Source organism: Microplitis mediator, chromosome 8, assembly GCF_029852145.1.
Source record: "Microplitis mediator isolate UGA2020A chromosome 8, iyMicMedi2.1, whole genome shotgun sequence".
Taxonomy (NCBI): Eukaryota; Metazoa; Arthropoda; class Insecta; order Hymenoptera; family Braconidae; genus Microplitis; species Microplitis mediator.
Genome location: NC_079976.1, coordinates 23,467,290 through 23,482,096, shown reverse-complemented (window position 1 = coordinate 23,482,096; position 14,807 = coordinate 23,467,290). Strand labels below are relative to the sequence as shown.

Genomic DNA, 14,807 nt, shown 5'->3' with positions numbered 1-14,807 from the left:
CTGATAGAAAATTTATATTGACTGAAGAAATATTTTCTTGAGCCAAGAATTTATTTCTGAAGAAAACCAATTGTCTTACTTCAAGAAATTCTTGTCTTGATTTAGATTTTCTTGGCTCTATAGATTTTGTATCTTCGATGGATAACTCTCGTGTCTTGATCCGAAACTATATTATCTTCAATCGATACTATCGAATTCTTCAAGCAAGACCACTTGTCTTCAACTATAGTTGAATTTTATATAAAAATGTCGTATTATTATTTTAAGAACCTTAAATTTTTGGTTCAAGTAATAATTCCTTGATAGAAGATGTTATTAAAGTAATGAAAAAAAAAATTTTTTTAAAAAAAAATTTCTACTTTAACATATCTGAAGTAAATGAATGTTGTCCTAAAAAATCACTTTAAAACTTTTTATTTTTAAAATAAAAAAAAAAGTTTTTTTTCAAGCTGAGTAAATTGATATCTTGATTTAAAAACCGCGCCATTCTCGAAACGAGTCGGTAATGTCTTAAACCTAGATTTTGCCTATCTTAATCCAAGAGCAAGAAATTCTTGAACGAAATATGTCAGAATTTTGTTTCAAAACAAAAAAGGCTTCATCGAAAAATCAAATTCTCAAACAAAGAATTTTTTTTCTCTATCCGAGAATTTCAATTTTTTGGTTCAAGGACTTATTTCTTGAATTAAAACAGTTAAAAATTTTGAAACAAGAACCACATTTTGAAGAAAAAATTTTTCTTGAATCAAGATAGTTTCTCTATCAGTGTATAAGAACTTGAATATGTAGATTTCTTTGTGGAAAATTCATAAAGGAATCTGGGTTTCTATGTAAGTAATTTCTATAGAATCCTGGGTATCTGAATATCTATGCCTATCGTATGTTGGTACGCGTATATGAATAAAAGAACAAACTAATACTCTATTGCACCAAAAAAAAATTTTTTTGTCATAACAAAAGTCAGGATTACGCAATGATTTGTTACAACAAAATTATATTTGTTAACGGAACAAAATGACATTTGTTTTGGTAAATAATGTAAATTTACTGGTATAACAAATGAAATGTGTCGCGTCAAAATTTTTTTTAAGTATGCATACGTTTACATACATGCCTACATGTAGGATACGATGTGGGAATCCATCCAAAAATGTCATATGGGAACCCACATAGGGATTTAAGCTAGATTCCTATATGGATTTTTTTTATAGAATTATCTTGTTCTACTTACTAAAAAAAATTTATTCAAATTTTTTTTTCAAACTGTTTTTCATAAATATTGTGAAAAATACTTTTATCTACGAAAATAGAAATACTATTTTGGTGTGCTGTTTTTTCTTGATAAAGTTTTTTATCTCAGTTTCTTTGAGGCCAAGTAAGAATAATAAAAATGTATAAACTCATGTTGATAAATTTTTTATTACCGATTCGAGAAAGAAACAAAATCCATTTTTTTTATTACGCCAAATATTTAAAAAGGCATAATAGTGATACTGAAAATATTTAATATTTTCAAAACGTTCAACATTTTAATTAATTTTTTTTCAGTCTAATGAAACTCTTGGTACAATTAACCTGTTTACGATTTAATAAAAGTTAAGAAACTATGTCAAGAGTATTGTTTAGTTTTTTAGTGACATATTTTATAAGCAAGTTCTTAATACCTGTGATGTGTTCATATTTTGATAACAGTTTGAATCCCAATTATTTCCACGATATTAGACAAAAATTATTTTCAATTAGCAATGAAATGACGACCTTCAATAAAAACTTTACATATTACGATCAAAATAAGATAAGCAATTTGCGGAAAAAATTGTATAATGCTTCACAAGAAGTAATGGAAATTCCAATATATTCGCATAAGCAAAAATATGTGCCACCTTTAGGTAGTTTTATACATAAATATCAGCTCGACGAAATATTACATAAATTTTTTACTTATATTGACCGAGTCGGAGGAATGTACAAACATTATAAAGCTTACTCTCAATCCGGGTTAGATGGGGTAACTTATCACCATTTATCAATGGACGAATTTATAACAGTAGTTACGACTCATCAATCAGGTGGTCTTATAGATATTATGGAGCAAATTTATCGAATAATTGTACCATCTTTTATTATACCTTGGGCAGATAAATCTATTCGTCTTGGTCTTTTAGAGTTTTTGATACTCCAAAGGAAAGTAAGTATTGCAAAGCTAAATTATAAATATCCCTGATTAAAAAAGTGAATTAAAAAGTATTGAAAAAGATGAGAAATGAATCCTTTCGAATACTTTCTATACCCCAAGGTATTCATTTTGACATAAAATGAATACTTTTCAATCCCAAAATAATAAAAGAATTTCTGAACTTCCGAGGAATTGAAAGAGATTCAAATGAATTGATATTTTTAATCTTTCTGAATCCTTCTCCATACTTAAATAATCCGACATTTCGGATCAAGTGTGGGATTGAAAAAGATTGAAATTTTTGAATCTTTCCGAATCCTTCTCAATACCTAAATAATCCGATATTTCGATCAAGTGTGGAATTGAAAAAGATTGAAATGAATTGAAATTTTTGAAACTTTCCGAATCCTTCTCAATACCTAAATAATCCGATATTTCGATCAAGTGTGGGATTGAAAAAGATTGAAATGAATTGAAATTTTTGAAACTTTCCGAATCCTTCTCAATACCTAAATAATCCGATATTTCGAGTCATGTGTGGGATTGAAAAAGATTGAAATGAATTGAAATTTTTGAATCTTTCTGAATCCTTCTCAATACCTAAATAATCCGATATTTCGATCAAGTGTGGAATTGAAAAAGATTGAAATGAATTGAAATTTTTGAATCTTTCTGAATCCTTCTCAATACCTAAATAATCCGATATTTCGGATCAAGTGTGGGATTGAAAAAGATTGAAATGAATTGAAATTTTTGAATCTTTCCGAATCCTTCTCAATACCTAAATTGAAATGATGAAAGATTGAATTCTTTTCAATACTTTCGAATTCCACTTTGGAATTGGAAAGTATTCAAACGATCGAAATTTCAATTCCATTCAATACTTTCCAAAACCGCCGAGGGATTGAAAAGAATTGAGATAATTTTCAATACTTTTCAATTCACTTTTTTAATCAGGGATTAGTTTTTTTCTGGATTGATATTTTTTTTGTTCAGAAAAGTCATCCGGATGAAATTTGTCATTTAGACAACTCACTGTTTCATCAAATTAATGAAATCTACGCTCTTCTTTGTCATGCTGAAATTTTGTCATACATAATGTTTGTTTTTTCTTATGTTATGCTCGCTGATAAGCACAAAGGTATGCACCTAATAATAAAATTTGATAGATAAAATCGAATGAAGCAGAGTAGAAATCTCGCTGAGAAAATTCTGGTGTCATTCATAAAAGAATTATTAGAGTGCTTGGGAAATACCGTAATTAGAAGACATTTTTTCTAATGATTCTTGAAATAAAGTTGTATATAATAAAATATAATTATATAAAAAAAGATTTCAATGGAAAGGCAAGTTCCCTTTTTCCTCCTCCTTAAAAAAGAAGGATATATTACGAAATAGCAGATAGTAGGAATAGGCTATTAAAAGACAAAAGTGTAAAAGGTCTCTGTACACGATAAGAAATATTTTGCGGATATCACTATGCCAGTATAAGCGTGAACACCATACTGTATGGTATCGAAGATTTTTATAGGTTGTAAAATTGTATGCATACACTGTGAAAAATCACCGGGGTAAGTCCAAGTGATGTAGGTGTTAAAATCGGCGATGTTAAATTTCAACACCGAAAGCGGTGTAAAAAAAACGCCGCCACCGGTGTAAATATTCTATACCGGTGTTAAAATAACGCCGCCGCCGGTGTAGATATTTTTAACACCGGCGAATTACTCTTCCTACACCGGTGTAATTTTATTTTAACACTGGGCGGAGTTAAAATGAGTCCATTTTTAACACCGCTCTTTTTACAGTGTATGATTTATATGAAAAATTCATAAACAGATAAGCATATTTTACAAGTCGTTTAGTAATTTCTCATATACTGGTTATGGAAAATCTCCTATATTGCATATTTATTTTTAGTTACACTGTAAAAAATCACCGGGGTAAGTCCAAACGGTGTAGGTGTTAAAGTCGGCGGTGTTAAATTTCAACACCGAAAGCGGCGTGAAAATAACGCCGCCACTGGTGTAAATATTCTGTACCGGTGTTAAAAAAAATTCTCCGGTGATAAAATAACGCCGCCACCGGTGTAAATATTCTAGACCGGTGTTAAAATAACGCCGCCGCCGGTGTAGATATTCTTTACCGGTGTTAAAATATTTTACTTTGTCAATATTTTTACTTACTCGATCACTATACTTGTTAATAAATGATGTTTTTTATTAATTTTCATAAAGAACTGACATTTTTCGTGTTTTATAATCGTTAAAATTAATACTTCAAGCGGACGCAATTTACCCCGCTTTTACACTGGCATTACTCCACTTTTACACCTGTTACCCCGCTTTTACACCGGTTACCCCGCTTTTACTCCGGTAATTTTAACACCGGTGTATTACTCCTTCTACACCGGTGTAATTTCATTTTTAGCATGGTGTTGAATGCCATGCATTTCTTACCGTGTAGATGCTGAACACTGCAACCCACTAACAATAATAGGCTATATGTCTATAATAATGTAAAATTATGCATTATAAGCATATGAAATTGGATTATACCAAAACTTACATCTAATTTTATATTATTGAATTATTATATATATACAGTCCTCGTCACTTAAATGGCCTCACCTATTTTTGTCAATAACTGATTCTTTACTCGCTGATATATAAAATTATATGTGTATTTTATATTACTTATTTGAGACAAAACAACATGTGTAGTGTTAGTATTCGAGAAACAAAGAGTGATAGCCCTGTGGAAAAGCTCTCATAAAAAAAAAGATACTTCTAGAAGTATCAGGAGAAGAGCTTATTCTTATTACTGGTCAGCAGTTCGTCACATGAATAGCCTCAGTCAACTTTATTGTGTAAAGAAACTAATACGTTTCATTTTCGTGTTATAACGTTTTAGTTCTGTAGTGTGGTGAATAAATTAAATTCGATTTAAAACATCAAAATTTGTTGCAATATAAAATGGGGCGCAATAAAATGTTAAGTACTGAAGAAATTAATAAAATTTATTTTTTACCTAATCAAAATTTATCTTATCATAAAATAGCTAGAAGTGGCAAAGCTATCAATAATTTCGTGAAAAACAAAGAAAACTACAAAGAAATTATAGAGGTCGAATGAAATTCGCAACAATGCCAAGGGAACGTCGAATGATAATTCACGTAGCGTCTAATTCTATCAAGACTGTGAGCCGGATAGCAGCAGAAGTTGGAACAGCAGCATCTATTTCAACTGTAACAAGAGCGATAAAACGGGCAAAGAATCTAGAGGGAATGAAATTAAAGAAAAAACCGGCTTTGAATAAAGAAACACATATCAGCACGACTTTTATTTGCTAAAGAACATGTGAGTTGGACAGATAAATGGCTACAAATAATTTTTTCATGAAAAAAAAAAAATAATTTTGATGGTCTTGATGACTGTAGCTATCATTTTCATGATTTGCGGAAGAAAGAAAAAATTTTAATCAAGAATCAGTGATTGAAACAAAATAGGTGAGGCTATTAAAGTAACGAGGACATACACTGGTCACAGAAATTAAGGGATAGAAAAAAAATCCGAAATTTTTAGGTGATTTTCAACATGCTGTAACTCGCTGAAAAATGGTCGTATAAGAAAATTAAAAAAAGCAAATTGTAGCCTCAAGTTTCTAGTTTTCAGATCTGGACCTCAAAATTTTTTATCATGTACGGTTCCGGAGTAATCATAAGAAAACCACCGAAAAAAAAATTTTCAAAATTTTTGCTGGTCTTTCAATACCTCTATGGGCGACAATAAATTTTTTTGAATAATCCGACTGTCTGACTTTACTAGGAAATTTTATGCCCTTTAATTTGGTGGCCTGAAAAAGTCTCTACGACGATTCGGCGCCGAGTTATCATTGATCGAAGCAAAAAAGTCCATTTTGGCTTTGATAATCAATAACTCCGGATGTAAATTTTTTTTTACCGCCCGCATTAGAGTTACCCAAAGCGTATGTTTGTTAAGTTGACATTTAAAGCAGATGCAGTTACAGTGGTAAAAAAAATTTTAGGAATTTTTTTTGACAATAATAAATCATTGCAAATACAACGAAAGAAAAAATTTTGAAAAAAAAAAAAAAAAAAAAATTTTTTCAAAATTTTTTTTTTTTCAATTTTTTTTGATAATCGATCTTTTTGATCGAAGAAATGAAGATTATCGGTAAAAAAAACATTTTCAAATCGAAAAAATGAACAAAAAGCGAGAAACTACCTATTATGGTGATTTTTGACAAAATCGATAAATTTAAAGCTTCGGGGCACTAAGAAAGAAAAATCGCAGCGATTTGAAATTTTCAGGGTTTTTTCAGGACACTTTGAGGTTGAAAAAAAGACGAAGATATCCTTTGTTCATCCGTTATATCCAAAGCTATAGCAAGATTTCCGAATATCCTTAAATTTGTGAATTTTGACCTCTTTTATACTCAACAATATCGCTTTAAAATAAATTTTTCTATCAATCGCCACTAATTTTGCCTTATAGAGAATGTTTTCCAGTTTTCAAAACCCTGCTTCCATTCTCTGTACGACCAATACATCCGGAGTTATTGATTATCAAAGCCAAAATGGACTTTTTTGCTTTGATCAATGATAACTCGGCGCCAAATCGTCGTAGAGACTTTTTAAGGCCACCAAATTAAAGGGCGTAAAATTTCCTAGAAAAGTCAGACAGTCGGATTATTCAAAAAAATTTACTGTCGCCCATAGAGGTATTGAAAGACCAGCAAAAATTTTGAAAATTTTTTTTTCGTTGGTTTTTTTATGATTACTCCGGAACCGTACATGATAAAAAATTTTGAGGTCCAGATCTGAAAACTAGAAACTTGAGGCTACAATTTGCTTTTTTTAATTTTCTTATACGACCATTTTTCAGCGAGTTACAGCATGTTGAAAATCACCTAAAAATTTCGGATTTTTTTTCTATCCCTTAATTTCTGTGACCAGTGTATATGTATTTTCCTGGGGACACCCCTAATAGTAATGACATTGTAATAATTCCTTGAAAAAAGTAATTGAGTAGGTTTCTTAGTTCTGAACAATAGTCTTGCGCAGTAGCTGTAGATCAGAGTTCTTCTTAGAGACTGGTAGATTTTTTACTTAAATCCAAGGTTTCGAGCAAAACTGTAGAAAGAGCTCAAAGACCTATAAATAGCTGTGACAGGACCACTTCACCCGGTCCCGTTGAAGCTACATATTATTTTTTCGCAGTTTCATTTGGACCGGAAATAGAAAAAGTAGCTTTAGCAAGTGCTGCAAGGAATGAAAAGTATTTAAATTTGACACAATTAATCCTGGTTAATGCTTCAAGAGAGATTATACGTTGTGATCCACCGGAACATATTCGAGGTATTGAATTACAATTGTACAAAATACATACATTGTTCTATGTTTTGATTAATAACGTAAATTCTTCTTGGTTTTAAGATGAAACGTTTGTTGAATTTATGCATCTCTTTCAAAAAATGTTTATCAATGAATTTCAAGCATTTCCAAAAGAAACATGCTCGTTCGGTTGCAATGATATTTCATCGTCTAAAAATGTTTATCGCTGTTATAGCTGGTCTCCTTCAAATTCAGAAAGTATTCATTGTCACAATCGAGGCTGTCGTGGAAAAATGGATAAATGTTCTTGGATTGGATCTTCAACAATATGTGAACTTGCAAGTATACCAAATAAATTATCACGTTTATTATAACCTTCAGATACAAAGAAAATATAAACGAAATATTACAGCCAAAAGATGATCCAAGACGTTACCAATGGATTAAAAGCACAAACGGGTGGTATGGACCTAAAGAAAAATGTCAGGGGAAAGAACAAGTAATTGAAAATTCAATATCTGGTTTATATAATTGTGATAATTGCATTTGCCATTGTACCGAAGATCGTCCTGATGCAACTTCTATTCGCACTTTGAGTTTAAGACCTCAATTTTCTAATATTTCAAGCAACATGTAGATCAATTGGTTTAATTTGTCTTTAATACAAAGGGTATTGTACCAAAGCAAAATGGCTGACTCTAAGACAAACTGAAAATTATAGCAAACGATTGTAAGTTTTTTTCTTTTACTCGGTATTCAGTCAAGGCACTGATCACAAGAACCTTTTGATGGATACTAAATAGACTTGCCCAAGATGGTGTACACAATCCTGTAGTAGTCTTGTACTATTTTTATGAGTCTTGCAAAGGACCCCTAGCTGTCTACGTCTTTATATATCTATCAATCTGTTACAAGATATCAATGTAAGATTCTAAGACAAGAATGTTCTGGCCCGGGTCAAAAAATTAGATCTGTTTTAAAATAAATGATAAATTCAAATATTTTTCCTTTAATTCAAGTTTATAAATCGTATTTATTTTATATAAGAATTTAATCTGTTTTCGCCCGTACTATTCCTTATCCAGGCTAATATCAGACTTATTTTCGTATAATAGTTAGTCTCTTTTAAATCGCGTTTAGACTATAAACAGACTTTTTTATTATAATTATTGGTCTGTGTTCAATTGTTTTTAAGGACAAATGCAGGACTTTTTATAAATATAAATAATAATAATAATAATAATAATAATAATAATAATAATAATCTAGATTTATTAATTTATTTTAATATTCTTGGTATTTAAAATATGCTAATGCGCTTCCATAATAAGATGTCATACAGAGAAAATGTTGGCTCGAAACCTACCAATTTTTACAATGCTGTCGACTAAACTTGAAACAGGGAGTAAAGCATCCAAAAAATTATCGTGCTCTTACAAAAAATGATTATACTGTATCACATTACTTATTACGCACGAGAAACTTATCGATGAGCTCCAATATCAATTACTTCCATACATTATAATAAATTTGATCCAGCATAATAATTTTTTATAAGAGCATAGTATTTTTTTGGATACTTTACTTTCTGTTTCAAGTTTGGTCGACAGCATAATAAAAATTGGTAGATTTCGAGCCAACATTTTTCTCCGCAGCACAAGAATTTTGATGTTTTTTTATGCCAAAATATTTTCAATTTTATCCAGTAAATAAGAGAAAATTTTTGATATTTTAAGAGTTGTTTTATCACTTTTATTCAATGATATACATATTCAATGAAGACAACTAAAAAATTAAGCTGTCAAATTTTCATTAACTGCCGACATTTTTAAACAAAAGATAGTAAATAAATACTAAATAAAACATAATCAATTCTGCAACTTAATATTTTTTCATAAATATTGCCCATAAATAAAAATTTTATAAGTCCATGATTTAATCTAGTTTTATCCCTGAAAATTTTCAGAACTAAAATTTTCTAAAGTTCACGAATTAATCTAATTTAGTCTGCTCGTAACGCGTTTGTTTTTTAAAGTAGCAGGACAAAAACAGCTTAAAATTTTCATAAAAGATTAAAATCAGATCAAATAGTTCAATCAGACTAAAATCAGGTCAAATTTTTCGACCCGGGGGGACTTGAACGTGATATTGTACAAAACAACCTTGAAGATGTCTTGCTAGAGATGTTTTATTTACGCGAATCTTGAACAAATCTCGCACTAGAACTTACTTTCAGACACTAACGCATATCTTGCGCCAGATGTGTAAGAAGTGTCATATAATAGTATCTATAATATCACTTCTATCTCTGTCACTTACTCTAGGACCCTGTATCGTATGCCAATGGAGGAGATAAAGTGACTGAAACAGAAGTGAGATAGATCATGTAATATGACACTTCTTGCGTAGATCTGGCACAAGACATGCGATAATATATGCAAGTAATTCCGAGTGCAAGATTAGGTCAAGTTACTGTACCACAAACTTCGAGCAAAATATCTTCAATATTCTTGTGCGATTCTTAAAGTACAATATAACACAAAGTTTTTTTTTCAAGTCTTGTACAAGACTTGGAATTTAAAACTTTGTACTAGATTCTGCAGGAAAATGCTGTTATATATTCAAGTAACAAATGCTTGAGCAAGATTCTGGTGCTAGTGCCTTAAGCAAAACCCCTAGTCACTAGTGTCTTTTTCTACGTATGGATCTTCCGGAAGATCATGTAGCAATAAATCGTCATCAAGACTTGTGCATGACTTGCTGAAGGCATTGTACAGAAGAATATTGAAGATATCTTGGATGCAATGCAGTTGAAAAGTTTTTGGCGCATTGCTTGCACCAGTAACTTACGGCAGGTACACGGAAAAAAAATTCTAGTTAAATTTACAATGCTAACATCGTAATTTGTCCTATTAATTATTGTATTGGTGGACTAGACTTTTCACATCGTAATTTTTACGATGTAGGGTTGGAAATTTCATTTAAGAAATAATACTTCAGACAAATAATACGAAGTCTTAAGCTCTTTAATATAAATTACGATGTAACATCGTAAAATTTGAAGAGAAATTTTAAATAAAAGATTAAAATAATAATCGTTCGGCAGTTGGATTCGAACCCGAGTCCTTTCGAGTGCGAAGTGTCCGACGCCTTGGACCACTCGGCCACTGAAGAGCCTACACTATATGTTGTTTTTAAGATCCATATAAACGACTTGCGGAGGACCCAGTTACTATTTAAAAAGTACGATGTAACATCGTACTTTTTATAGCTTCCATCGTATTATAACAGAGGCGGCACTGTAATATTTATTTTGTTAAAAAGTAAATAGAAATATTAAATGTACGAATAAATATAGTTTTTAAAGTGTATTTTTTTTTACGATGTTAAATTGTAATTTTTGCAGTAATTTTTAATCCTAAAAGTCTTTGTTAAAATTACGATGTTAAATAGTAAAAAATATAACCCACATAATAAAATTTGAAATAAAACATTTAAAAATTGACGTTAATAAAAGTCTAGTCCGAGATTACGATGTTAACATCGTAAATTTTGGTAGAATTTTTTTTCCGTGTACTTACACATGGCTTACTCCAGATCCGCTCAAGGCTCAAGGTCAATTTTGAGCTTTTAGCAGATCTTAAGCAAGCCATGCGCAACTATTTTCAACTATAGTCTTCTTCCAGAATTGAGTTATGATCTGGCATGAATTTCTTGTGTAAGACTTGCACTAGACTTGCTATTGAAATCTAGCCTCAACTATCTGCAACATGACACATAGGTAGGAAAAGACACTAAACGTCTATCGAACTTAAGGCCAGGCTTTCTCAAGCCTTGAACTAGAGTGTTATACGAGTAAAGACGTAGACAACTAGGGTCAGGTTTGAGCAAGATCGCTACAAAATCATTATATGGGTAATTGTTTTTTAACCAAATACATGTTGTAATTAATAGATTTTTGTCTTAAAGGTGTCCATTTTATTTTAGTTTACTCTAAAATGTTATAATAAATTAACTATTATGATTTTATTTTTATTTTATGATAAAATCATTATAGGGTTGTCACAGGCGTTAGATTTATTGAAAAAGATAAAGTTATTCATATTCAAATACAACAGGGAGAACTTATGAAAGAGGCTGAAATTGATAATAGTACTTTTGAATGGATTGAAGTTGAAGATTTTGAATACATATCTAATGAATCTGCAGGAATTTTTTATAAACTGGAAGAAGACAATAAGATACCTTTAGTTGAGGGAAAAGACTATGCATTGTTCGGATCGAAACAAAGAACTTTACATCTTGATGAAGTTATAGCGCCAATCGATATGATTATCACTGGGGTTAGACTTAATCATATTGACTCACAAAAATCTGAAAAATTAAATACTAGCCCGATACATTTAGAAATACAAATAACAAAGTATGAATATGAGTCAGGCAAACTCAATGAAACTCTGTCACGTTGGATAACATCAGAAACGATGCCCTATCCGTCTGTGGACTACGATCGGGACAGGTATTAGATTAAAATATATACCCGGGAAAAAATGATCAGACCTGATCAGACATGAACAGGCATGAGTCTTCAGGCCTGATCAGACATGAAAAATGACCATGCCTGACCAGGCCTGATCAGGTATGTTCATGTCTGTTCATGCCCATCCGAGTAAAAAAATTATATATAAAAAATGGCCCTATATAATTATATATAATTATGTATAACTATATTCAATTATACATGTATATAATTATTGCTATAAAAATTAAAAAAATAAAAAAATTCGGGCGTGTGCAGGATTTGAACCGTGGACCTTGCGCTCGAAAGTGTAACTCGCTACCCACTGACCTAAGAGATTTAGTTGAAAAGTAAGTTTCGTATGAACTTCAAGTAATAAAAATCTTATACGTGATAGATTCTTGGTCAACAAAATTTTAGATCTATGAGCAGACATGAACAGCCATGAACAGACATGAACATATATGACCAGGCATTAACAGGCATGGACAGGTATGATCAGGCCTGAGCGTATTTAACGCTTCAGGCATGAACAGGCATGAACAGACATGACCAGGCATGGACAGGTATGATCAGGCATGAGCGTATTTAACGCTTCAGACATGACCAGGCATGAACAGGCATGATCAGACCTGACTTATTTAACGCTTCAGACATGAACAGGCATGAACAGGCATGATCAGGCATGGACAGGTATGAACAGGCATGATCAGACCTGACTGTATTTAACGCTTAAGACATGAACAGGCATGAACAGGCATGATCAGGCCTGAGTGTATTCAACGCTTCAGACATGAACAGGCATGGACAGGTATGATCAGGCCTGATCATGTCTAATTTCAGGCCTAATCATACATGAACAGGCATGATCAGGTCTAATTTCAGGCCTGATCATTCATGAACAGGCATGGTCAGGTCTGATCATTTTTTCCCGGGTATATAATTGCAATAAATTCATTCTTTCATTTTTTTGAAACAACATAAAAGTAAAGGTTCTCTTTTATACTCTTAGGATTGAAATATTGTTAACGAGATCAGATAATCCCACAAAATTTTATTCAAATATTCCATCTGATGAAACTAATTTGTTGATTAAATTTCGTGCAACAGATGTTTGGAAAGATGCCGCACAAACAGTTGTGCCATTATTTGATATTCAGCCGGTTACTTCTCCGGTTAGACCTTTAGATGGTATTGGTATCATTCACAAAACTACTGACAATTCAGGGGGCTTTATTAGCTTGAAGATATTTACAGTTAATTGTGCTCATCATCTTCGTTACATAAGTGAAGACGATATCGAACTTTATAAGACTATTGCTAACCATGAAATGTTTTCATATGAGAGTTATCATCACGATCCAAGTGATCATTTTCATTACAATTATGATAATTAGAGTAACTTGAGCCATCAATACATTAGTTTTGTTTAACCTTTCGATAATCACGTGCAATACCCTCACTATTTTTTCTAATAAGTTCATAATTGTGCTATCTAATCAGTATATAAGTTATTTCAGGTTTTCGTGTAAGCTGTAAGATCATAACACCAAATTTGTGTTATTTGGATAAAGATTATCACGCTTCCCGTGCGCTTTGTCTTACCCTGGCGGTTTTGAATCACCATGGAAACAGCCTGGAAACACCCTGGGAGTGGAAACACGGTGGAATCACGGTGGATCCAGGGTGGTTACACGGTGGGTTTGTGCCATTTTACCACGGTGTATACACGGTGATTACGCGGTGTACGTGGAATTACGGTGGGTACCCTGTGTAACCACCGTGGAATCACGGTGATAAAATAACAAAAACCCACCTTGTAACCGCCGTGGATCCACCGTGATTCCACCGTGTTTCCAGGGTGATTCAAAACCGCCAGGGTATTAGTTACAAGGAAGGTATCCTGTGTCCCCCTCCGATTTCGATGGGACTGAGATATGCTATTCTCCGTCGAAATCTAAGGAACACGTAATTTTTTTTCAACTGCGGAAAAACATATCTAGGGGGTGAAACCACCCCTCAAAATTTAGGATCCAAAGGGGTGTTTTTCTAGGTTCACATACTTGCAGTTTGAATAATCGAATGGGACCAACGGCATTATTTTTAGGGTGAAAAATTATGAAAAATACGGTTGGTTTCATGGTAAAGTTACAAATAGAACAAAAGTTATAAGTTGAAATTCACAATAGTAGGGGAGGGTGGGGCAGAGCGGCCCCCCTGAAATTTTGATCAAAAAAATTTTTTTTTTTCGCCTAATACTATAAATCCGATATGTTTGCGCATTTTTACCCCTACGCATGACATTTGTGGCAAAATGAACAAGCCAAAAATTTTGAAAAAGTGATTTTTTCATATTTTTATCGTCAAATTAAAAAAAAAAATTAGTATAATTCCACATTTCTAGCCCTACGCATAACACCTGGGGCGAAATGGACCAGCCGAAACTTCCGAAAAAATTATTTTTTCATATTTTTCGGCCGTTTCTCTATGTAAGAGGCAAATTTGGTCACTAAAAATTTATAAAAATAAAATTTTTTTTTTAGTTGATAAATTTTTGAAATAAAGTAAAACTATAGAATTGTTTTTTTTTTATTAAATAACAATTAGTAATTAAGGTAATCGAGAGTGAACGATTTTTTACGCTTTAAAAAATTTTTTTCGAGTAATATAAAACCAAAAATAGTTGTCAAGAGAAAGAAATACATTCTTAATGATGAAAACAATTTAAAAAAAAAAAAAAAACGAAAAAAAAAATTTTT

The 14,807-nt window shown here is 31.8% G+C and overlaps 1 protein-coding gene across 5 annotated transcripts; it reads left to right on the top strand.

Annotated features, from left to right (window-relative positions):
• The first annotated feature begins 1,493 nt into the window (after window positions 1-1,493).
• LOC130672878 (uncharacterized) lies at window positions 1,494-14,154 on the top strand. 5 transcript variants are annotated; one of them, XM_057477644.1, is made up of 7 exons: window positions 1,494-2,188; window positions 3,173-3,317; window positions 7,416-7,553; window positions 7,632-7,867; window positions 7,942-8,162; window positions 11,587-12,048; window positions 13,061-14,154. In XM_057477644.1, the coding sequence occupies exons 1-7, from the start codon at window positions 1,607-1,609 to the stop codon at window positions 13,443-13,445; spliced, it is 2,169 nt and encodes a 722-aa protein (XP_057333627.1). In that variant the 5' UTR covers window positions 1,494-1,606; the 3' UTR covers window positions 13,446-14,154. The 5 variants fall into 5 exon arrangements, with proteins under 5 accessions (XP_057333627.1, XP_057333628.1, XP_057333630.1 ...); XM_057477645.1 differs by having other exon boundaries at window positions 13,041-13,208; XM_057477646.1 differs by lacking the exons at window positions 1,494-2,188; window positions 3,173-3,317 and adding exons at window positions 4,805-5,165; window positions 5,234-5,681 and having other exon boundaries at window positions 7,632-7,871.
• Window positions 14,155-14,807: the final 653 nt, after the last annotated feature.

Excerpts from the sequence above, each read along its gene's own strand:
- LOC130672878 (XM_057477644.1), top strand. The coding sequence starts at position 1,607 with ATGTCAAGAGTATTGTTTAGTTTTTTAGTGACATATTTTATAAGCAAG. Across the intron at positions 3,318-7,415 it reads GCTCGCTGATAAGCACAAAG|TTTCATTTGGACCGGAAATA; the intron begins GTATGCACCTAA and ends ATTTTTTCGCAG. Across the intron at positions 12,049-13,060 it reads GTGGACTACGATCGGGACAG|GATTGAAATATTGTTAACGA; the intron begins GTATTAGATTAA and ends TTATACTCTTAG.